Source organism: Nomascus leucogenys, chromosome 14, assembly GCF_006542625.1.
Source record: "Nomascus leucogenys isolate Asia chromosome 14, Asia_NLE_v1, whole genome shotgun sequence".
In the NCBI taxonomy this organism is placed as follows: Eukaryota; Metazoa; Chordata; class Mammalia; order Primates; family Hylobatidae; genus Nomascus; species Nomascus leucogenys.
In genome coordinates, this window is record NC_044394.1 from 92,412,005 (window position 1) to 92,435,127 (window position 23,123).

The 23,123-nt window shown below is 48.6% G+C and overlaps 1 protein-coding gene across 1 annotated transcript in view; it reads right to left on the reverse strand.

Annotated features, from left to right (window-relative positions):
- WDR45B (WD repeat domain 45B) overlaps window positions 1-23,123 on the reverse strand; it is a 32,084-nt gene continuing 8,961 nt past the window's right edge. Inside the window, exons 3-10 of the mRNA XM_030827144.1 lie at window positions 16,580-16,681; window positions 12,948-13,035; window positions 11,147-11,241; window positions 7,086-7,276; window positions 4,511-4,596; window positions 2,759-2,860; window positions 1,954-2,075; window positions 1-1,458 (exon numbers count right to left, since the gene is read on the reverse strand). Coding sequence (XP_030683004.1) covers window positions 1,352-1,458; window positions 1,954-2,075; window positions 2,759-2,860; window positions 4,511-4,596; window positions 7,086-7,276; window positions 11,147-11,241; window positions 12,948-13,035; window positions 16,580-16,681 — 893 coding nt within the window. The 3' untranslated portion in view covers window positions 1-1,351. The remainder of the gene's footprint in view (window positions 1,459-1,953; window positions 2,076-2,758; window positions 2,861-4,510; window positions 4,597-7,085; window positions 7,277-11,146; window positions 11,242-12,947; window positions 13,036-16,579; window positions 16,682-23,123) is intronic.

Genomic DNA, 23,123 nt, shown 5'->3' on the forward strand with positions numbered 1-23,123 from the left:
TTACAGGTCCAGAGTACAACAAAATTAGTCACTTTTATTTAAAAGAAACATTACAAATAAGTGTGCAAAATTAATCATGATTAAATACACATAAAAGGAACATGCATACTTTACATCAAAATACACATCCAAAGTTAGCTGATTACATGACAGTGACAGTAAAGGAACTGAAGGAACCGGCAAAACCAAGAACTCGCTGCTACGCAGGTTTTATATGTTTGCAATCTGAAATCAAAGCCATAAAATAGAGTTTCTTTAACGGGAATTTAAGAAAATTAAATATATATCCCAAGTAGCTGACAATGTAGAGCCCATAACCTATTTTAGTTACCAAATGTTAAAAAAAGTTATGTGCCTTTCCTTCCCAAAATGTTAGTGTGTAGCTATTCTTATAAATGAGGGGAGGGGAGACGGTGGACTTGGGGGCTTGGAGGCCAGAACAAGGCATTTCCCTCCACACCAGCGGGAACTGCAGTGGGCCCTCCCAGACCCTGCTCTGGCAGACGACCCCGAAGTTAAAGGATGTTTTCCCCCATAACGAATGTTCAAAGTCCGTGCATCACCTGCTGTTCCCTACACACGGGAAACAGATTTAACCCAGAACATAACCAGGAGACCCCCCGTCCCCGCCCCGTACACGCCTGAGGTGTGACAGCTCGGCTTCTAGTGGCCTGGTGTCTGCCTCATTCTAATGGCCCCAAGAGACAGGGATGCCACGCACGGGCACAGGCGACGTTACGGGCACAGATGACCACGTTGCGGGAGAAGACCACAGGCTGGGCTCACGCGAGGGCAAACATTCACGCTGTGTTCCCTCTACAGGGTCAGGTCGTTTTTCTTCATGTTCAGGCGGGAGAAGGAATTCCTTTCGCCTTTTCTAAGGCAAGCTGCTGGTGTTCTATTCAATCTGCTTATTGTGTAAGAACTTACATTTGCATACTTGTTCCCTTCCCCGCTGCAGACTCAGTTAAGAATGACGGAACCTGTTGCAAAAACAAACCTGAACTCGTCCACCCTCTCAGCCCAGTCCCCAGGTCTGTATGGAGCCCCCGTCAGTGTGAGGATGCGGTGGAGCCACTGAAGCTAATGTCACAGCTGAACTCATGGGAACAGCCAGCGGCCACTTGAGCTGGTCACAGCCACTGAGTACCTACGGTGCCTTGATGATGATTCTCTCTTTAATACTGGAAATGGGAGTCCTTAGGAAAGCAGACAACCACGTATGGCTTCGAGACCAAGGTCCCTGGGCAGCCCCTCCAGCCCGTGGCCCAGGAGGCCCCTGGGGCACTGGCACCAGCCCCGAGAACCTGAAGGTGGCAGGTGGTGGGTGCTGTGGTGCTCCCGGCTGGAGTCACAGCTTGTCATCGGTCATCTCTAGAAACTGCGCGTAGACATCTCGGATGCACTCCCCCTTGGGGTTGAACAGGAATTTGTAGTAGCTGCCGTCTGCACAAATTGCTGGGATAGAAGGAGACCATTTTACCTGTGTGTTTCTTTCCCTCAAGTTAAAAGCAACGAGTCCCACTGAGCTGAACTGCAAAGGGCCTCTTGGAGCCAGGCAGCTGCTCTGAAAGCCCTGAAAGGCCCCAGGTCCCCGGTGAGTGCACTCGGTCAGCACCGCGGCCGGGAATCCTGACCGTCTTGGGGTGAACATCTCATCACCCAGTGTTGGCTACAGGGTAAGAAACAATCTTTGGTCATCTATACAAACACTGGAAGACCTGTCCCACTGATTTCCTGGGGAGACTGGAGGGATGGGGGCTGAAGACATCCCGAATGGCCGTGCAGACCACAAGCAGGACACACTGAGCCCACAGAAGGAATAAGGGGAACTGGGCGGCCATCGGTGCCACAGCACGGTGGTGGGAAGTCTATGGGAAGTTGGGTCCGAGGCTCAGCAGATGGAGCCAGGTGGAGTGGGTGGGGACGTTCTCTCCAGGAAGGGCCACTCACCAATGACGGCATTTGGCTCTGTTCCAAAGGCACAAATGCACGGAGAGCCTGAGGGAACCTGAAACTTGGAGAAACTCCACTTGGAACTGAAGTATTTTGGAAGGAAACTGGCTGAGGCCAAACTGTGAAGACAAGAAAGGGTGGTTCAAAGTTTACAGGAAAAAAATCACCTGCGTAAGCTCAGAATATGCTGCTGAAAATACTAAAATGCTCCTTCATATGGTTTGAGCTCTAATGAATTTTTTTTTGCCACGCATGACAAAGCCTGTATTATGATTTTATTTAAAAAAATTTTTTTTTTTTTTTTTTTTTGAGACAGAGTCTCACTCTGCAGCCCAGGCTGGAGTGCAGTGGTGCAATCTCGGCTCACTGCAGCCTCCACCTCCCAGGTTCAAGCGATTCTCCTGCCTCAGCCTCCCGAGTAGCTGGGACTACAGGTGCCCGCCACCACGCCCAGCTAGTTTTTGTATTTTTAGTAGAGATGGGTTTTCACCATGTTAGCCAGGATGGTCTCGAACGCCTGACCTCAGGTGATCTGCCCACCTCGGCCTCCCAAGGTGCTGGGATTACAGGCATGAGCCACTGTGCCCAGCCTGCACTGATTTTTAAATCCCAACAAATATCAAATTAAATGAAAAAGATTTCAGCACTGATAGCATATGAGGTCTATCCACACTGCTCTGCTGGCATGGGCAGGTCTGTCCACACTGCCCTGATGGCGTGGGGGGTCCGTCCCGTCCACACTGAAACAGCGGGGACTCCTCTCATCCCTCGGCTTTTCCCCAGCTGGCATCCTAACACCTACCTGGACTGTTTATTCCTTTTTGGATCTTCAGCTGCAAAAATATGCACTGTGCCGTGGTCGCTGGATACGCAGATGAGGGACGCATCCTGATTGAAGTTAATGCTGCAGAGAAAACCAGCACAGCTCAGGTCTTGTGTGGATGTGGAGAAGTCCAGAGACAACCCACAGCACCTGTCAACACTGTGGAAGGCCCCAACATTCCCACTCTGGAGGTACCAATTCTGAATACTGCCCTTTAACAAGCCGACAACCATCCCCACAGCACCACAGGTTGAAGCCACAAAGACACAGCCACAATCCAGTGTATCACGGCAAGTCTTCCTCGGGTGCCCCACAAATGCAGCTGATGAGCTGTGTGTCTGGGAGAGGGAAGGGGCTTCCTGCAGACCACCCCCCGACATGCCACTCAGGGCTGCTCTCACAAGACTCGGGTGAGAAACACACATTCTCCCCAACGATCCCGGCCTCAGGAGGTGCAGGCTGCCGCTATGGAGGTCAGCTGGGCTGGGGCAGGCATTGGCCGCGTGCTGTCTGTTCTAGGAGCAGACAGGGGTGTGCTATGCACACCACAAGGACCAGGACCTCACAGGTAAAGCTGCCGTATTTATAAATTAATTACATTTTCTTTTTTTTTTTTTTTTTTTTTTTTTTTTTTTTTGAGACAGAGTCTCGCTCTGTTGCCCAGGCTAGAGTGCAGTAGCACGACCTTGGCTCACTGCAACCTCCACCTCCCAGGTTCAAGCGATCCTCCCGCCTCAGCCCTCCCTAGTAGCTGGGATTACAGGCACGCACCACCACACCCAGCTAATTTTTGTATTTTTAGTAGAGACGGGGTTTTGTCATGTTGGCCAGTCTGGTCTCGAACTCCTGACCTCAGGTGATCCAACTGCCTCAGCCTCCCAAAGTGCTGGAATTACAGGCGGGAGCCACTGCGCCCGGCTATATTAATTACATTTTCATCTCAAAGACCCAAATGCTGCTCAATACTAGCCAAGGGGGAGGCACCAGGTCTCCTGGCCGTGGCCACAGGGCATGAGATCCTACCCAAGTAGGGCTTCAGCACTAGACACCCGGGGGCTGTAGGGACACCACTGTGGGGCAGCAGTGTGGCCTCTCAGACTGTAACAGGCTGGAATCAGACAAACCAACACGGTCTCCAGCATTGCCTTAAACACAAGCCAGAGCGCTGGTGAAGAGATGAAACTGGCGAAAACACCAGAAAGACTAAAAATAAACAGGGATGAGCCCAAGCCCGCCAGCCAGGGCAGCAGCGAGACCCCTCTACAAAAACACAACAATTAGCAGGGCATGGTGGTGCACAACTGTGGTCCCAGCTACTCAGGAGGCTGAGGCAGGAGAATCGCTTGAGCCCAGGAGGTCGAGGCCGTAGCGAGCTGTGACAGGGTCACTGCACTCCAGCCTGGGCGACAGAGCAAGACCTTCCCTCAAAATAAAAACCCCAAAAAACAACAAAAAAACCCCACCAACAAAAACCATCAAATACTGATAAATGCTGAAGCAGGGTTAATTATGATATTCTTTCTACTTCTGTGTAATTTCCCACGATAAAAACTTAAAATTAATCACAACTTAAAAAGCTGAAACCCAACCCCCTAGCAGCCCAACCGTCTCCCTCCTCTGGCCTTATGAGGGGGAGGGTGGCTGCTCCTACCCCCCCCTTCAAATCCCAAAGGCCCATTTCTGTGCTGTCAGCCCAAAGCTCTTCTCCGGTGAAGCTGGAGGTGCCCTTACCAGTAAATATTGGCTGCTTGAGATCCTCTTCGCAGTTCCTGGATTAAATGCCCTGATGAAGTATCAAATATTCTTATAAGGGTCCCCTTTGAAAAACAGTGAAGTGTTTCATTATCAAAGATTCAAAACTTTTTCGTTAGTTTTTGAAATGATTTACATTCACAAATCCATTAGTCCACACACGCCTTTCTCAAACTCACCCACATCATCTAATACTTAACTTTCTCCTCCAACCGCCAGCACACAGCCGTGCCCCTGAGAACGAGTTGGTTGGTGGCTCCTGGTCCCACGGCACTGGGCACAAGTCAAGAGAGGCTTCTGGAGACAACCTCCTGACCGGGCAGGGTGGACTGACCCTGGACGCCTGCATCCCTGGCTGAGACCCAGGAGGAAGACCCAGGCCCAGGCTCCCTGCTCCTGCTACACAGGAAGCTCATCTGAGAAGCACTGTCTGAGTCCTAACTCCCTCAGATAGCTAGGAAAAGCAGCACGGGAATCCTGCCATCAAAAAGGTGAGGCAAAAAAAAAAAATAAAAGGACTTAAAACCATTCATGTCAGCTATGCTGGCTTTCCCAAGAAAGAGGTGCCCAAGATCTCAGGGGAAGTTTTTAACACCTCCTCCAGAACGAGGACTCTTCAGCTGATTCTGACAGCTGGGAAAATGAAAACTGCTGCATCTTTTGTCAAACACTCTTTGACAACATCCAACAAAAAATCTTTATATCCTTCAACCCGGCAGCCCCTACTCCTGGGGGTGCAGTAAGGAGCCAGCTTGTGGGGGACAAGGCAGGAGCAGCCTTACAGGGTGACTGCCGACAGCCTCACAGGGTGACTGCCGACAGCACGGGATGGGTCACAGATGTTGAAAGGCTCTGCGTAATCCCATCCACCTGGCTAACCCGGAGGGCACTGCTGAGCTAAGAAAGCAGGAAGCAGAGAAGCATCCACATTCGTAACGGGGATTCTGTCTAAAGAAGAAAAGTTGCAGGGACGTGGGGATGGAGAATCTAAAGATAAAAAGGATAAGAAAAAATGTACCAAAAATATAGAGGAACCGTATTTCTAATTCATACAAAATTATATCTATTTTGTTGCTAATATAATACCATCCTAAAAAATACCACCTAAAGGGCTGGGCGCAGTGGCTCACGCCTGTAATCCCAGCACTTTGGGAGGCCGAGGCGGGCGGATCACCTGAGGTCAGGAGTTTGAAACCAGCCGGACCAACATGGTGAAACCTCGTCTCTACTAAAAATACAAAAATTAGCCAGGCATGGCGGTGGGTGCCTGTCACCCAGCTACTCGGGAGGTGGAGGCAGGAGAATCGCTGGCACCCAGGAGGCGGAGGTGGCAGTGAGCTGAGATCACGCCACTGCACTCCAGCCTGGGTGACAGAGCAAAACTTAATCTCAAAAAACAAAACAAAACAAAAACTACCTAGAAATAACTAAACCTGTTCTCAGCTGAGTCCCAGTAGTGAGCGGGACATGCCCCAAGCCGCGTGTCCCCACGTGCTGAGGAGTGACCCTGGCGCTGGCACCGTGTGAAAGGGTAGGAGCAGGGCCGCCGCACTGAACCTCAGTGCACTGTGCCCACAAATGGATACCATCCCTGGCTTGTGGTCTCACCTCCTTAACAATTTATAATTTCCTACAAAGTAACACTGGGTTTGCAGTCTTCAATGAAAACTATAGTAAAAGATACCAATTTTCTTTGTAAAAATCTGAATTCAGGCAAAAGGAAGCATAAAGAACCCCAGATTTAAAATTATTTAAAAAAATTAACATTTCTTCTGACCTCGCAAATTAAAGGACAATGTGTCCAACATGTCAATATTTTCAGTTACAATCTGGTGGTAATTCAATGAAGACATGTAACTAAGCAGGTAAAAAAGGGTTTTGAGCTGTTTGTTATCAGGCTGTGAAGACAGGGGCACAGAAATTGAGTGGTTCTGCAAAATCTATGACAATATGACAAAACTGTCATATCTGATTACTGTAATAAACTTGGATGTGTACGTACTTTTGTGTTTTTTTTTTTGAGATGGAGTCTCACTCTGTCACCCAGGCTGGAGCGTAATGGCATGATCTCGGCTCACTGCAACCTCCACCTCCTGGGTTCAAGTGATTCTCCTGCCTTAGCCTTCCCAGTAGCTGGGATTACAGGCACACACCACCATGCCTGGCTAATTTTTGTATTTTTAGTAGAGACGGGGTTTCACCATCTTGGCCAGGCTGGTTTCGAACTCCTGACCTCAAGTGATCCTCCTGCCTTGGCCTCCCAAATTGCTGGGATTACAGGTTGAGCCACTGCCCCTGGCCCTGTTTCTTTGGCTTATCATATTTTACAAGACACTGCTTTGTAAATATTGGAAATAAAACCAGTCCCTGGGCACAAGACGACCTGTGAAGACTTCAACCTCTCTGGTGATGTGACCAGCCAGGTCCACAGGCCCCTGAGGGGCTCCAGTTTGGGGCAGGCCCACTGCCTTCTGAGTCTTGATACAGGGAATGGCCATTCTGCTGAGCCTGGTGCTTCAGGAGGCACGACGCCAACAAGATGAGGGGCACTTACTTTCTCGGATGCAGTTGCAATTCTTGTTCCCTGCAGGTTGAGTGCAATGCAGCTCAGGACACCCTCGTGTGCAGGAATGTCCACGGGTGGCTTCTCCGTGCTGGCCAGGTCCACGAGCTGCACATGACCCGTGTGCGTGCCCGGAAAGGCCAGGAGGGAGTTGTTACTATTGGGACAAAGGACACAGAGGCCTGCGTGGAGACAGGACACCAATCAAGAACTGCCTTTGATTTCTCACAGCCAAAGTCCACTTTCTGCCCCCAAGTTCTCCGAAAAAATAGATGTATATCATTTATAAATATCAGAACCACAAATTCAATTTAAACACTTTTCATTGTAAAGAAAGAGTATGAGAGGGCTAAGCAAAGCTACCTCGCATGAGACCTCCTCAAAATCAAGACATATGCTGAACAAGTTTACCAACTGTCCATCCATCATGGTACGTGCTACCAAAAATGCAATGCAAAATTATAAAATTTAAAAGCAGCTCCATGAGCAACAGCGTAAAAATATTAAAAAACTGAGGAATAAGTTAACAGATGTACAAGACCTATCCAGGGACTATAACATCATGCAAAGGAAGACCACAGAAGATCTGAGAGAGAGCTGGTCTGTGATCGTGGGCTGGAAGACTGGCTATTACTATCTAACTCATCTACAGTCAGTGTGGTCACAGCTAACCTCTCAGAAAGGGTTCTTGAAGAAAGACAAGCTGATACTAAGAATTATAAGGAAAAATAAAGGCACTAGAACAGCCCAAATTTTTTATTTTTTTTTGAGACGGAGTGTGGCTCTGTCACCCAGGCTGGAGTACAGTGGCGTGATCTTGGCTCACTGCAAGCTCCGCCTCCTGGGTTCACGCCATTCTCCTGCCTCAGCCTCCCGAGTAGCTGGGACTACAGGCACCTGCCACCACGCTCGACTAATTTTTTGTATTTTTAGTAGAGATGGGATTTCACCGTATTAGCCAGGATGGTCTCAATCTCCCGACCTTGTGATCCACCTGCCTTGGCCTCCCAAAGTGCTGGGATTACAGGCGTGACCAAATTTTTTTTTTTTTTTGTAAAGTAAGAACAAGATTGCAAGACTTATATTACCTAATTTCAGATTTACTTTAAACCTCTCATCAATGCAGGATGATACTGGGATAAAGATAGAAACACAGATCAATGGAAGAGAACAAAAAGTCCAGAATAAAACCTTGTATTTATTTAATCAAAACGAAGGTACCAAGGTTAGATATCCACATAGAAAAGAAAGGAACCCAGGCTTGTGCCTCACACTGAATACAAAAATGTACTTGAAATGGACCAAAGATTTAACTTTAGGTGAAAAGCTACTAAATGTGTAGAAGAAAACATAAAACAAATCTTTTAGCAATACTTGCAAAAGTGTGCCAGGGAAAAGGCTAAATCTACAACATATAAAGAATTCTTACAGCCGGGCACAGTGGCTCATGCCTGTAATCCCAGCACTTTGGGAGGCCAAGGAAGGTGGATCACCTGAGATCAGGAGTTTGAGACCAGCCTGGCCAACATAATGAAACCCCATCTCTACTAAAAATACAGAAATTATCTGGGCATGGTGGCAGATGCCTGTAATCCCAGCTACTCGGGAGGCTAAGGCAGGAGAATCGCTTGAACCCGGGAGGCGGAGGTTGCAGTGAGCTGAGATCGCACCACTGCACTCCAGCCTGGGCAACAAAGCGAGACTCTATCTCAAAAACAAAACAAAACAAAACAAAACAAAACAAAACAAACAAACAAAAAAAACAGGGCTGGGCGTGGTGGCTCACGCTAGTAATCCCCGCACTTTGGGAGGCCGAGGCAGGTGGATCATGAGGTCAGGAGATCAAGACCAGCTTGGCCAACATTTGTAAAACCCCGTCTCTACTAAAAATACAAAAATTAGCCGGCCATGGTGGTGTGCCTGTAATCCCAGCTACTCGGGAGGCTGAGGTGGGAGAATTGCTTGAACCTGGGAGGCAGAGGCTGCAGTGAGCCGAGATCGTGCCACTGCACTCCAGCCTGGGCAACAGAGCAAGACCCTGTCTCATAAAAAAAAAAAAAAAAAAAGAATTCTTACATCTCATTATAAGATAAACGACCGGCTAAAAAATGGGCAAAACATCTGGGGCACTTCCCAAAAGATCTCGAAAGGGAAGAAGAACCACAGGGAAAGATGTCGCCACAGCCAGTCCTCAGAGAAACACAAACCAAAACCACAAGGAGATGCGGTTACCAGTGAGATACCATCACACACGCATGGAACGGCTACAGCTAGAAAGACCGACGATGCTGGAACACTCATAAATCATGGATGAGACGCAAGAGGATACAGCCACTCTGGAAAATAAATGGCCGTATTTTATAGAGTCAGACACAACCGCAACATGGTTGTGACCAGGCAGTGGAACCCTCAGTATCAATGCAAGAGAAATGAAACTACCCACACAAAGGCTGCTACGGGAACGTGCACGACACTCCTTCCTAATAGCCAAAAAACGGCCAAAGGGACTGACAAAGCAACACACATACACACACACAGAGGGCAAATACATGTAAAAAAACAAAACCTGAGGGTTGAGTGGGGAGGGGACTGTCCCAAGAAAGTTTTCCAGGAGATGAGACTGTTCTGTTTTTTTTTAGAGTCTCACTCTGTCGCCCAGGCTGGAGTGCAGTGGCACAATCTCGGCTCACTGCGAGCTCCACCTCCGGGTTCAAGTGATTCTCCTGCCTCAGCCTCCTGAGTAGCTGGGACTATGGGCACCCGCCACCACACCCAGCTAAGTTTTGTATGTTTAGTAGAGATGAGGTTTCACCATGTTGGCCAGGATGCCCTCAATCTCCTGACCTCATGATCAGCCCGCCTTGGCCTCCTAAAGTGCTGGGATTACAGGCATGAGCCACCACGCCCAGCTGACTGTTCTGTCTTGACTGTGACGGTGGTTACACAACTGTTTATAATGACTGAAATTTATCAAATTTTTTTTTTCTTGAGACAGAGTCTTGCTCTATCACCCAGGCTGGAGTTCAATGGCGTGATCTCGGCTCACTGCAACCTCTACCTCCTGGGTTCAAGTGATTCTCCTGCCTCAGCCTCCCAAGTAGCTAGGATTACAGGCGCCTGCCACCACGCCTCGCTAATTTTTTGTATTTTGAGTAGAGACAGGGTTTCACTATGTTGGCCAGGCTGGTCTCAAACTCCTGACCTTGTGATCCGCCCGCCTTGGCCTCCCAAAGTGCTGGGATTACAGGCGTGAGCCACCAAGCCTGGCCACAAATGGTATTCTTTTTTTTTTTTTTTTTTGAGACAGAGTCTTGCTCTCTCACCCAGGCTGGAGTGCAGTAGCGTGATCTCGGCTCACTGCAAGCTCTGCCTCAGGGGTTCATGCCATTCTCCTGCCTCAGCCTCCCTAGTAGCTGGGACTACAGGCGCCCGCCACCACGCCCGGCTAATTTTTTGTATTTTTAGTAGAGACGGGGTTTCACCGTGTTAGCCAGGATGGTCTCGATATCCTGACCTCATGATCCGCCCGCCTCGGCCTCCCAAAGTACTGGGATTACAGGAGTGAGCCACGGCGCCCAGCCACAAATGGTATTCTTACAACGAGTGAGTTTATGTAAATTTTACCCTAACAAAGCCAGAAGCAAAACCCCCAAATTTAAAAAGATACAAAGATGGTACAATAAATGACAAAGTCAAACACAATCAATCCTCCAATTCAGAAGACAAGGAAATGCTTGAGTCCAGAACTCAGTGACTCTCAATGTGGTGAAAACACAGGATCCTGGTTCACTGTGGAGGTTCTGAGAGGCCACAATCACTGGGTGGGAGAGGACAGGGGCCCCCACTCTGTGACTCTGGTCACAAAGTAGTTTTGGGATGCTGAGCTGTGGGTCCTGGAAGGTCCATCTTCTCCGGAGGCCCCTCTGTGCTCAGGACTGCTCTCGCCAAGGCACCCTGCTCAGACAGAGACCTGCTTGGAAAAGGGAGTGCCCAGGACAGGCATCTCCACGTGGACCCATTTCCCATTGCCACCCGTCTGCTCAATTTCTCACCTTTGGGGTTATAGCAAGTTTCGAAGACGTGCAACTGATGGGGATTGTGTGTGAATGTGAACACCTTAATCATGGAGTCCAAAACCACCACAATTCTGGAAAGAAAAACATGATCAGAGCCGCTTTCCTCAGAAGTCAGACCCAAACATTTTATGCTCCTGTTCTTATCAGACTGAAACTGAGAGACACTGAAAATACCATACAGAAAAGGAGCGTTCCTGAAGAAAAAGCTCTGGAGGCAGGTAGCCAGCGCGAGGCCTGGAGCTCGGCGAGTGCACGTGGGCTGGCTCTGCCGAGGGAGTGCTTCTCGCCTGGGTGAAGGTCAGCCTAAGAGATGTCTCTGAGGTTCAGAGAGACATCATCAAACACTCCATCTAGGTTCAAAACCGAGCAAAACACACAGAAGTGATATTTTTATGCTACTGTGTCTGGAAAAAATAAGAAAAGTCTGAAAGTAGAAGATCCTCGATCTGGCTCAAGCGTTTGCATTATTATTATTATTACTTTTTTTTAATAGATGGAGTCTCACTCTGTCGCTCGGGCTGGAGTGCAGTGGCATAACCTTGGCTCACTGCAACCTCCACCTCTTGCGTTCAAGCGATTCTCCTGCCTCAGCCTCCTGAGTAGTGGGACTACAGGCGTGCACCACTACGCCCAGCTAATTTTTGTATTTTTAGTAGAGATGTGGTTTCACTATGTTGGCCAGGCTGGTCTCTAACTCCTGACCTTGTGATCCGTCTGCCTCAGCCTCCCAAAGTGCTGGGATTACAGGCATGAGCCACGGTGCCCGGCCACATTTGCATTACTAAGGGCCTTTAAATATTGACGTTATTAAAATGACAAACCTACACAAAAATGCAGGACAGTTGGCCAGGCGCAGTGGCTCACACCTGTAATCCCAGCACTTTGGGAGGCCAAGGCAGGTAGATCATGAGGTCAAGGGATCGAGACCATCCTGGCCAACATGGTAAAACCCTGTCTCTACTAAAGATACAAAAATCAGCCGGGCTTGGTGGTGTGCGCCTGTAGTCCCAGCTACTCCGGAGGCTGAGGCAGAAATTGCTTGAATCCAGGAGGCAGAGGTTGCAGTGAACTGAGATTGTGCCACTGCACTCCAGTCTGGCAACAGAGCAAGACTCTATCTCCAAAAAAAAAAAGGCAGGGAGGTGAAATGACCTCTGTTTACATCCAACTTGCTCGGCTGCTGTCCTCCCACAGCCGACAGAGATGGAAATCTTAGAGTAAAATATGCAAATCATATTAAATAAAAACCCAAATGAATGAACTCTGCGCTATCTTGCTCAACGTACTAGGACAAACTTCCATATTCCCCCTAAACGCCCCTGAGACCATGGCTGACAGAGCCACCTGCTACTTTCAACACAGAAAATTCAATTTTCCTTTACCTTCAAACCAAAAACCTTTATTGAGAGGCAGCATTTGGCAAAGCATGGGCTAAAAGCCCAGGGTAATTCCAGGCTCAAAGCTCATGACCTCAGCTCTGCACATGTCGGAATGGGACAGAACTCACCATGGTGAGACCCACTGCCTGGTCCACTGTGGTGCACATCATCCACGCCACCACCTACTTACCTCCAGTGGAGCCCTGGAAACAAATACAATTCGCTGCCTTTCTTGCAGCAATATAAATAATTCTTATATCCTTATGGTCATAAAAACCAGGGCCAACACTTTAATACATCATTTCCTAAACATTTTTCTGCCAAAAATAGAAAAGTATTTCAGCCATCTTTAGAGAAAGTGAAATATCACTTTAAAAAATTACTGACACCAAACCCACCTATCTCGCCGCAGTTTGACTGCCTTGACTTCTGTAGAAAATTCTATTTCAATAACAGTCTTCTTCTTCAGGTCATCCCAGATCATTACTGAAATATCAGAAAGAACAGATGAATGCAGTCATAAACAGGCCATGGTGCTGGGATGCAGCGATGCCAGCTTGACACCTAAGGTGTTTTCTCTTTCCACTGGCACAGCTGCGCCCACCCTCAGGCCTCAGACACACACCCGCACTTGGGAGGCCTTGGGGTACAACTCAAACTGTGAGCTGTGCCGGGGATTCGCCCTCAGGCCCCTTCCCCACTCAAAGCGTCTCCCCTTCTTGGTAGCTGGCTGCCCACTTGCTCCCTCCCCGCCCATTCCTCTCTCAGTGTGCACAGCCCGGTCCCGTTCTCAGGCGACCCACTAGCCTCACACACAGGCGCGCTCAGCGCGTTCATCTCTCTCTGCCAACCCTTGCCCTTGCCTGGTTACTCTCCTCTCCCTGACCTTCCTTGATTCCACCCGACTGAGCCCATAGGCAAGCCTGACCATAGGTACTGATGTTAAAAGTGCTGGAGATAAACCTGCATCAGGAAGGGAGGTTTCAGCTTTAAAGTGAAATCAGAGGGACACAAATCAGGGCCAACGAGTTCTTCCCTCCACTCAAGGTCCTGAGTTGTTCTTGCTCTTGTTTTGGTTTTTGAGACAGGGTCTCGTTCTCTCGCCCAGGCTGGGGTGCAGTGGCGTGATCTTGGCTCACTGCAGCCTCGACCTCCCAGGCTCAAGAGATTCTCCCATGTCAGCTTCCCAAATGGCTGGGACTACAGGCATGCACCACCACGCCCAGCTAAGTTTTGTATTTTTGGTAGTGTTGGGGTTTTACCATGTTGCCCAGGCTGGTCTCGAACTTCTGGGCTGAAGTGATCCGCCCACCTCAACTTCCCAAAGTGCTAGGACGGCACGTGTGAGCCACTGCACCCAGCCCCTGCTGCTTTTTAAGTTCAAAATTTCTTCTGTCTTGTTTGCCTGCTAACATTGCAACATTCCATTAGGATAAATTAGCGGTTTGTGTTCTGAGGGCTGATGTACTGACAAGCTTTAGGGATGAGAATGCCAACCAGCACCATACTTTTGAAGAACCACAGGAGGGATGGGTGCAGTGGCTCACGCCTGTAACCCCAGCACTTTGGGAGGCTGGGGTGTGAGATCGCTTGAGGCCAAGAGTTCAAGACCAGCCTGGGCAACATAGTGAGACTCCCATTTCTGAAAAAAAAGTTATTAAAAATTAGTCACAGCTACTCAGGTTGAGTCCAGGAGTTTGAGGCTGCAGTGAGCTATTATCACCCCACTGCACTCCAATCTGAGCAACAGAGGGAGACCCTATCTCAAAAAAAACACACAAAAAACACAGCTGGGTGTGATGGCTCACACCTGTAATCCCAGCACTTTGGGAGGCAGAGGGAGGCAGATCAGTGGAGCTCAGGAGTTTGAGACCAGCGTGGGCAACATGTTGAAACGCTGTCTCTACTAAAAATACAAAAAGTAGCCGGGTGTGGTGGGTGCTCCTGTAGTCCCAGCTACTTGGGAGGCTGAGGCGGAAGGATCACCTGAGCCTGGGGAGGTAGAAGCTGCAGTGAACCAGGATTGCGCAATTGCATTCCGGCCTGGGCAATACAGTGAGACCCTGTCTCAAAACTAAATAAATAAATAAAAACCAAGTTTACTAGTAAAAAAAAAAAAGTATCTTTAGACGCTACAAAAAGTACATTTACCCAAAAACCTGCTGAATACTGCTTTCTTCTAAGTCTGTGAAGTTTCTAAGGCTTTTTCAAAAAACCTCTTAGAAACTTTATAATGAGAATGAGACCTGAGATTATCTCATACAAATGGCTCCCTTGTTAGCACCTGGGGTCCCCCAGCAGTGCCAGAGGTAGGGCAAGGGAGGCGGCCCTCTAGGCCTCCTAACTTCCATCCATAAGCTTCCTTTCCTCCTTAATGGTCAATGAAGTTCTCCATGACAAGACACAGACCAATTCACCAGCAGGATTTCTGCCCATCCCCAATTAGCCAGGGCAAAGTCATTCTCCTGCAAAGCCTGCCCTGCTCTCTCTGTGGAACCTCCGCTGTCCCTTCTGGGTGGGCTCCTCCAGAGGACTCACAAGCCACAGGCCTCTGCCCCTCTGGGCTGTGCTAGCAGCCACTCTCAACTCTGCTTTAAAGCTGGCACAGACAAACCTTGGACCAGTGAGACTACAGAACCGCTCAAAGGCCAAGATCTCAAGCCCTGTCTTCTACTGTTTTTCCTACCAATAATCTCTTCCCATTTCATTTCTCCGCTCCTAATTCCAAAACAAAAATAAATGTATCAGGCAGGGCCAGTCCTCACCTGAGTGTGGTCTCTCTTCCGCACATTCATGTTCATGCAGTTCACGGGGCTCTGCTGAGAACTGTGAGCTGGGCCCCAAAGCCTGTCACGAGTCATCTAGAACCTTCTGCCTTTCCACACAATCCCTTTGTGCCTGTGCTGGCCTGGGCTATTCCGTTCCTAAGTACGTGGTCTCACCCAGATCCTAGTTCACCTGCTCACTTCCCACTTGGCATGCAGTGCCCCCAGGGCCCCATCCTGGTCTTGATTCTGAACTGCCTCCCTCACTGGGCCTCTCCTTCCCTCCTCACCTCCTCCCACCCTACCCACCCACCACTGGGCTCCCACTCAGCCATCCTCTGAGACCACCGGCGGCCTTCAATGTCACCAGAACCAGACGGCTTTTCTCAGGCCTCCTCCTGCCTGGCACTGGGCTCAGACAAGGATGCTTGCTCCACTTTTCCTGCCTCTCCCCATAAACGGGGACTTCAAACGCCTTCCCCATCCTCTGGTGTCTCTTCACTCACCTCATGTACTTTCCCAAAACACAGATCTGACGGCATCTCCTTCCTGGCCACACGTTAACTGGCATTCAAGCCTCCCCCAGATTTGCCTCCCACCTCCCGCCCCCAGCCTACCTCCTGCCTCCCATCCCCAGTCCACCTCCCACCTACCGCCTCCTGCCTCCCACCTCTTCCCTGTGTTCTGCCCTCCATTCCTGGATCTTTCGCCTCGAGCCCTCTTTCCTCAACCAACAGCGAGGTTAAGCTGGCACGAGGCGCACGGCTGTCAGGAAAGCTGTCTACTCCTCCCTCTACTTAAAAGGGCCAGAGCTCTTATGCCATGTCATCTGCATACACACGCGCGTACTCCCACCCCGACAAATATATCCCGAGACCCACAGCCAAACTGGTGTTTTGTTCTACGTGGCTATGAAACTAATGTTCCTTTAAGTCAATGGCTCTCAGTAAGAAAAAAAATCCTTGTACCTTGCTTTAAAATGAATTCATGACATTTATGATGTCAACCTAAGGTGCAGCAGGCCCGTTTTCCGTTTACTGACTGAAAAGCACGTGTTCTATGACAATGCAAGTGAGTGATGCTCTTTAGGTGCTGCTTACGGGAACAGAGACCTGGCGCCCTCTCCACCTGCTTCCTCCCCAGTGACCAGTCCTGGATATTTCCCAGAACTACTGGGGAAAATCACACATGGCCACAAACATAAACACATTCAAAAAAAGACTGGGACACATGAGGCATGATTCTTAAATACACAATTACAGTACCTTTGTTGGGAGGGTATTTCGGCTTTTTTCCGCCACCAACTAAAGCTAAATAGTTGCAGCGAAATAACATTTCAACATGGCCAACTCCTCCTTCTAGAAATTCTGAAATGACAGTTTTAAAAAGACAAATGTTACAAGTTAATATGTATATTTTACGATAAAAAAGAAAAGAGAAAGTCAAGACAGGTAACGCAGCATTTTCCTGTTTTTGTAAGAGACAAGATCTCACTGTGTTGCCCAGGCTGGAGGGCAGTCGCTATTCACAGGTACAATCACAGCTCACTGCAGCCTTGACCTCCTGGGCTCACATGATCCTCCTGCCTCAGCTTCCCAAGTAGCTGGGAATACAGGACTCATTTTTTTTTTTTTTTTTTAGAGATGGAGTCTTGCTCTGTCACCCAGGCTAGAGTGCAGTCGCGCCATCTCGGCTTACTGCAACCTCTACCTCCTGGGTTCAAGCCACTCTCCTGCCTCAGCCTCCCCGGATAGCTGGGACTACAGGCATGTGCCACCATGCCCAGCTAATTTTTGTATTTTTAGTAGAGATGGGGTTTCACTATGCTGGCCAGGCTGATCTCAAACTTCTGAACTCAAGCGATCAGTCCGCCTTGGCCTCCCAAAGTGCTGGGATTATAGACATGAGCCACTGTGCCCGGCCTACAGGACTCATTTTTAATCAGCAATTTATATCTAACTATCATCAGAAATGAGAAAGGTGACTGGCTAAAAAAATAGTGCTAGGTTTCCAACTTCTCTCAGTTTACTGTCATCATGTTCACCGTTTCATAAAGGCTGAGCACACAACACCCTAGGAAGCTAACTCAGCAAAATGTTACGAAACACTTGAATTCACATTTCAAGAGGTGGCAAAACCTGTCAACTCCAAGAAAGCACACTAAAAGCTCTGATGCTTGGGAGGCTGAGGCAGGCAGATGATGAGGTCAAGAGATTGAGACCATCCGGGCCAACATGGTGAAACACTGTTTTTACTGCAAATACAAAAATTAGCCGGCATGGTGGCAGGCACCTGTAGTCCCAGCTACTCAGGAGCTGAGGCAGGAGAATCACTTGAACCCAGGAGGCTGAGGTTGCAGTGAGCTGAGATCACACCACTGCACTCCAGCCCAGCAACACAGCGAGACTCCATCTCAAAATAAATAAATAAAAACAAACAAAAAAACCCCCACAAAACTCTAATGCAAAAGCTGAGTGACTTTTATCATTTCCTTTTTTTTTTTTTTTTTTTTTAGAAACAGGGTCATGCTGTACGCCTAGGCTGGTCTTGAACTCCTGGTCTCAAACAATCCTGCCATCTCAGCCTCCCAAAATGCTGGGATTATAGGTATGAGCCACCGAAGTCTGAAATGCTCCAAACTGTTCATGAATTATGTCAGAGGAAAATGTCCACAGATTTTCAGAGGTCTTCCATGACAAATGGATGACCAATGCTCTCTGAGGGGGGCAACAGGGGAACACCAATGAGAAACTCCCACGTTCTGTAAGGTGCACGTAACTCAGGACTGTCCACTCAGCTCTCTGTCTGCAATGACTCCCACGTTCTGTATGGTTCACGTAACTCAGGAGGACCGTCCACCCACCCACTTCTCTGTCTGCAATGACCATGAGCGCTACCTCTCCAGTCACAGCTGCACAAAATGACTCAAAAGTGCCTCAGCTCGATCTTCAAGATATTTAAAATTCAAGGCAGCCGGGCCCAGTGGCTCACACCTGTAATCCCAGCACTTTGGCAGGCAGAGGTGGGAGGACTGCTTGAGCCCAAGAGTTCAAGGCCATCCTGGGCAACGTAAGGAGACCGCTTCTCTACCAAAAATAAAAATTAAAAAATTCGCCGGCCACGGTGGCTCACGCCTGTAATCCCAGCACTTTGGGAGGCTGAGGCGGGTGGATTACTTGAGGTCAGGAGTTTGAGACCAGCCTGGCCAACATAGTGAAACCCCGTCTCTACTAAAAATACAAAAATTAGCCGGCTGTGGTGGCGGGCACCTGTAATCCCAGCTACATAGGAGGCTGTGGCAGGAGAATTGCTTGAGCCCGGGAGGCAGAGGTTGCAGTGAGCAGAGATTGCGCCACTGCACTCCAGCCTGGGCGAAGGAGGGAGACTCCATCTCAAAAAAAAAAACAAAACCCCAGCACGGGCAATGTGCTTTTGGGACATCAAACTTTTGCGCAGCAAAGGACACAATCAACAGAATGAAAACACAACCTATGGAACGGCACAGCATATATGCAAACCACACATCCGATAAGTGTGTAATATCCAGAATATATGAAGGACTTTTACAACTCAACAATAAAAAAATGAATAACCTGATTTTAAAACTGGCAGAGGATTTTAGTATTTCTCCAAAGATAATTTACAAATGGCCAACAAGTACAAGAAAAGATGCCCTACATCATTAGGCATCAGAGACATCCAAACCAAAACCACAGTGAGATCCCACCACCTCATACCCATCAGGATGACTCATTTTTTTTCTTTTGTTGAGACAGTGTTGCCCAGGCAAGTGCAGTGATGGGAACAGGGCTCACTGCAGAGGATGGCTAATATTGTTTTTTAACCCAGGAAATAACAAGTACTGGCCAAGATATGAAGCTACGGGAACTCTCATGCAGTGTCTGATGCAGCTGCTCTGGAAAAAAGTATGGCAGGTCCTCAAAAAATTAAAAAGAGGCTGGGTGCAGCAGCTCACTCACACCTATAATCCCAGCCCTCTGGGAGGCCAAGGCAGGACGATGACTTGAGGCCAGGAGTTTAAGATCAGCCTGGGCAACACAGTGAGACGCTGCCTCAATTAAAAAATAATAAAAAGGCCAGGCGTGGTGGCTCACGCCTGTTATCTCAGCACTTTGGGAGGCAAGGCAGGTGGATCACTTGAGGTCAGGAGTTCGAAACCAGCTTGGCCAACATGATGAAACCTTGTCTCTACTAAAAATTCAAAAAAATTAGCCAGGCGTGGTGGCAGGCGCCTGTAATCCTAACTGCTCGAGAAGTTGGGGCAGGAGAATCACTTGAACCCAGGAGGCAGAGGGTGCGGTGAGCCAAGATCGTGCCATTGCACTCTAGCCTGGGCAACAAGAGTGAAACTCTGTCTCTCAAATAAATACATAAATAAAAAATAAAAATATAAAAATTAGCCAGCTGTGTAGTCCCAGCCACTCGGGAGGCTGAGGCAGGAGAATCACTTGAACCTGGCAGGCGGAGGTTGCAGTGAGCCGAGATCACGCCACTGCACTCCAGCATGGGTGACAGAGCAAGACTCCGTCTCAAAAAATAAAAAATAAATAAAAAAAGAGAAGACACAGTCAGTCACAGGCACAGTTAGCTATGCGGTCTCTCGGTTTTAACCACGGAAAGAAAAAAAAGAAAAACGGATTTTTCAGAATCAAGTGAAGAGGCAGAGAAGAAGAGTTAAGGCCTTTCCTGGAATGAGAAGTAAGCAAAGATGAGAGCCAAACTTCAGGAATTAGAGATGACTTCTAAACCCCACCAAAGAGATTCTCCCATAGTACCTGACCCCCACCTCCTGCAGCTGAAGAGGGAGAGAGGGTCTCCCCACAGAAAGACCAGGGTTACATTCAGAGCCTTCTACGTTCCAGACCCCAAGGGCTGGTACTGAAATATTACAAAGGACATTCCTTGTTACAGAAAAATGTAAGATACAATAAATCTTTCTGAGTTTCTCTTCAAAGGGTTTATTTAGCCTGTTAACTTCCTTATCCTTTGTTCTCCAACTCAACTTTCTTGTTCTTCCTTGCCCCTAGTTACTGTAAACAGCCTACCCGCTTCCCGTAGGGAATCAATAACTCACACCTGTTCCCTTGGTTACCTGTACCCATTGTTCCCCCAAAAATGCACGTCTCACATGCTCCACCTCTTTACCTCATGTCCCCCTCCCCCCTTCTATATTTAGAAAAATATGTACAAGTAGCCAACTCGGTCAGCTCAGATTGTGCAGTCCGACCCCAGCCCATAGGGGAGTGACACAGAGATAGGGACCGTGTTCAGGATAAAAACCCCCGGCCTCCTTTGTTCTCTGTGCTCTTTCCATCCTGACTGATCCAAGTGGCACCCTTCTGCAGAAGTAAATTGCCTTACTGAGAGAATTAAACTTTTGCCTGAGTGCTGGTTTTACTTCACAGCACCGAGCATTTATTCCTGGAACATTTTATATCCACAAAAAGAAGAAGAAATGCCCAAGCCTGCCCAGGATGTCAGCGTCTACATCTCTAAGGGTCCCTGGCGGTCGGACTTGTCTGTAACAGCAACTAAAATTGCAGCAACAGGTTGCGTAGGACACAAAACAGGCTCCTGCTAAACATCAGCTGAGGAAAACTTGAGGTACACCCCAGTCCTTGTGTTAGAGAAAAACCCTCTCCTCTAATCACGGTCTCTATTCTCACACAATCACCAACACAGAAGACTTCTGTGACTAAAGCAGAAACTGCACAGCAAACCCCAGCTGGGTTTCCTCTAACTCAGTTCTGACACCATCTACCTGGAGACAGTATCAGATCTCACAGGTTGAAGGCTCAGTCCCCAAGACTGTCTGCACCACACACCAGTCCCAAGTCAAAACCTTCAAAACTTCTGACTGACCAGCTTCAAGCTGGGGTTCCCGTGACCCCTTCTTTCGGTTCAATTTGCTGGCACGGCTCACCGAACTCAGGGAAACACTTCCTTATGTTTACCAGTTTATAACAAAGAATATTACAAAGGATAGAGATCAAGAGATGCATAGGGCAAGGTATTAGGGGAAGGACGCAAAGCTTCCATGAAGCTCTCTGAACCCTGTCTCCTTGGGATTTTATGGAAGCTTCATGACATCAGCATTCCTTCCCCAGGGGCACAGGGTGTGGCCTTCTCTGGGGAGGGTCTTAAGACCCACAATTAGAAAGGGTGGGGGGCGGTGGTGGTTAATGCCTGTAATCCCAGCACTCTGGGAGGCCGAGGCAGACAAATAACTTGAAGTCAAGAGTTCGAGACCAGCCTGGCCAACGTGGTGAAACCCCATCTCTACTAAAAATACAAAACAAACAAAAAAACGTAGCTGGGTGTGGTGGCATGCGCCTGTAATCCCAGCTACTTGGAAGGCTGAGGCATGAGAATCGCTTGAATCCATGAGGTGGAGGTTGCAGTGAGCCAAGATGGAGCCACTGTACTCCAGCCTGGGAGAGATTCTGTCAAAGAAGAGGGGAGGGCAGGGGAGGGGAGGGGAGGGGAGGGAGGGGAGGGCAGGGGAGGGGAGGGCAGGGGAGGGCAGGGGAGGGCAGGGGAGGGGAGGGCAGGGAGGGAGGGGAGGGGAGGGCAGGGGAGGGGAGGGCAGGGCAGGGCAGGGCAGGGCAGGGCAGGGCAGGGGAGGGGAGGGGAGGGGGGGAAGAGGAAACAAAGAAAAGGAAGGAAAGAAGGAAGGTGGGGTGGCAGTGGGGAGACAGGACACATTAGGGTGAAAGGGGGGTAGGAGAAGGTCAAGGCCTCCCCTGAGGGCCAATATTGTAACAAAAAGACTAACCAGGTCTGTGGGAGTTACCGGCCAGGGTGAAAACCAAAATATATAATTACACCACACCTTGACAGGCCCAGACTCTCCCAACACAGCCTGCTGCAAAACACAAGAAACTAATAAAAGAAAATGGGGAAAGGGGATGTCTGAATACTGGCATAATTTCTATTCCACTAAGAGATGCCTGAAAAATGAATCACTTTATACAAATGAGTGAAAATTGACCATTCTAGCACTTGAGGCTAATAACCTTTTTATTTTTGCCTCTGTCCTGTTGTGCAGTCCCTGTTTCTCGTTCCTATTTCTGTGGAGTTTTATTTAAAAAAAAAACCTTATTTCCCATTATAAAAATTATGCATCCTTTCTAAAAAACAACACAGAAAAGCATAAAGTAGAAAACACTGTGAAACAACATCATATATGTACTTTTTTTGAGATGGAGTCTTGCTCTGTTGCCCAGGCTGGAGGCAGTGGCACGATCTCGGCTCACTGTAACCTCCGCCTCCCGGGTTCAAGTGATTCTCCTGCCTCAGCCTCCCAAGTAGCTGGGACTACAGGCACCTGCCACCATGCCCGGCTAATTTTTGTATTTTTAGTAGAGATGGGGTTTCACCACGTTGGCCAGGATGGTCTCGATCTCCTGACCTCGTGATCCACCTGCCTCAGCCTCCCAAAGTGCTGGGATTACAGGCATGAGCCATTCTGCCTGGCCACGTATGTTCTAAACTTTGTGCATAGATAATCTTGTTCCTATAACACCATCTATGCTATTCTCTACGCTCTTTTTCCTTTAACAATGCCATGGCCATCTCTCCACATGAGGATTCAGATTGGTCTCAGCATTCTTACCGCATGAGGCACCATTTTGAGGATGTGCCACGACCACAATAATCAATCCTTTCAGGATGTGCCACGACCACAGTAATCAACCCTTTCAGGACAGTCATTCGGGTTCTCCAATTTTCCACTCTTGGAAACAGTGTTGCAAGTAATATTGGTATACCCGCCTCAAACAGTACATC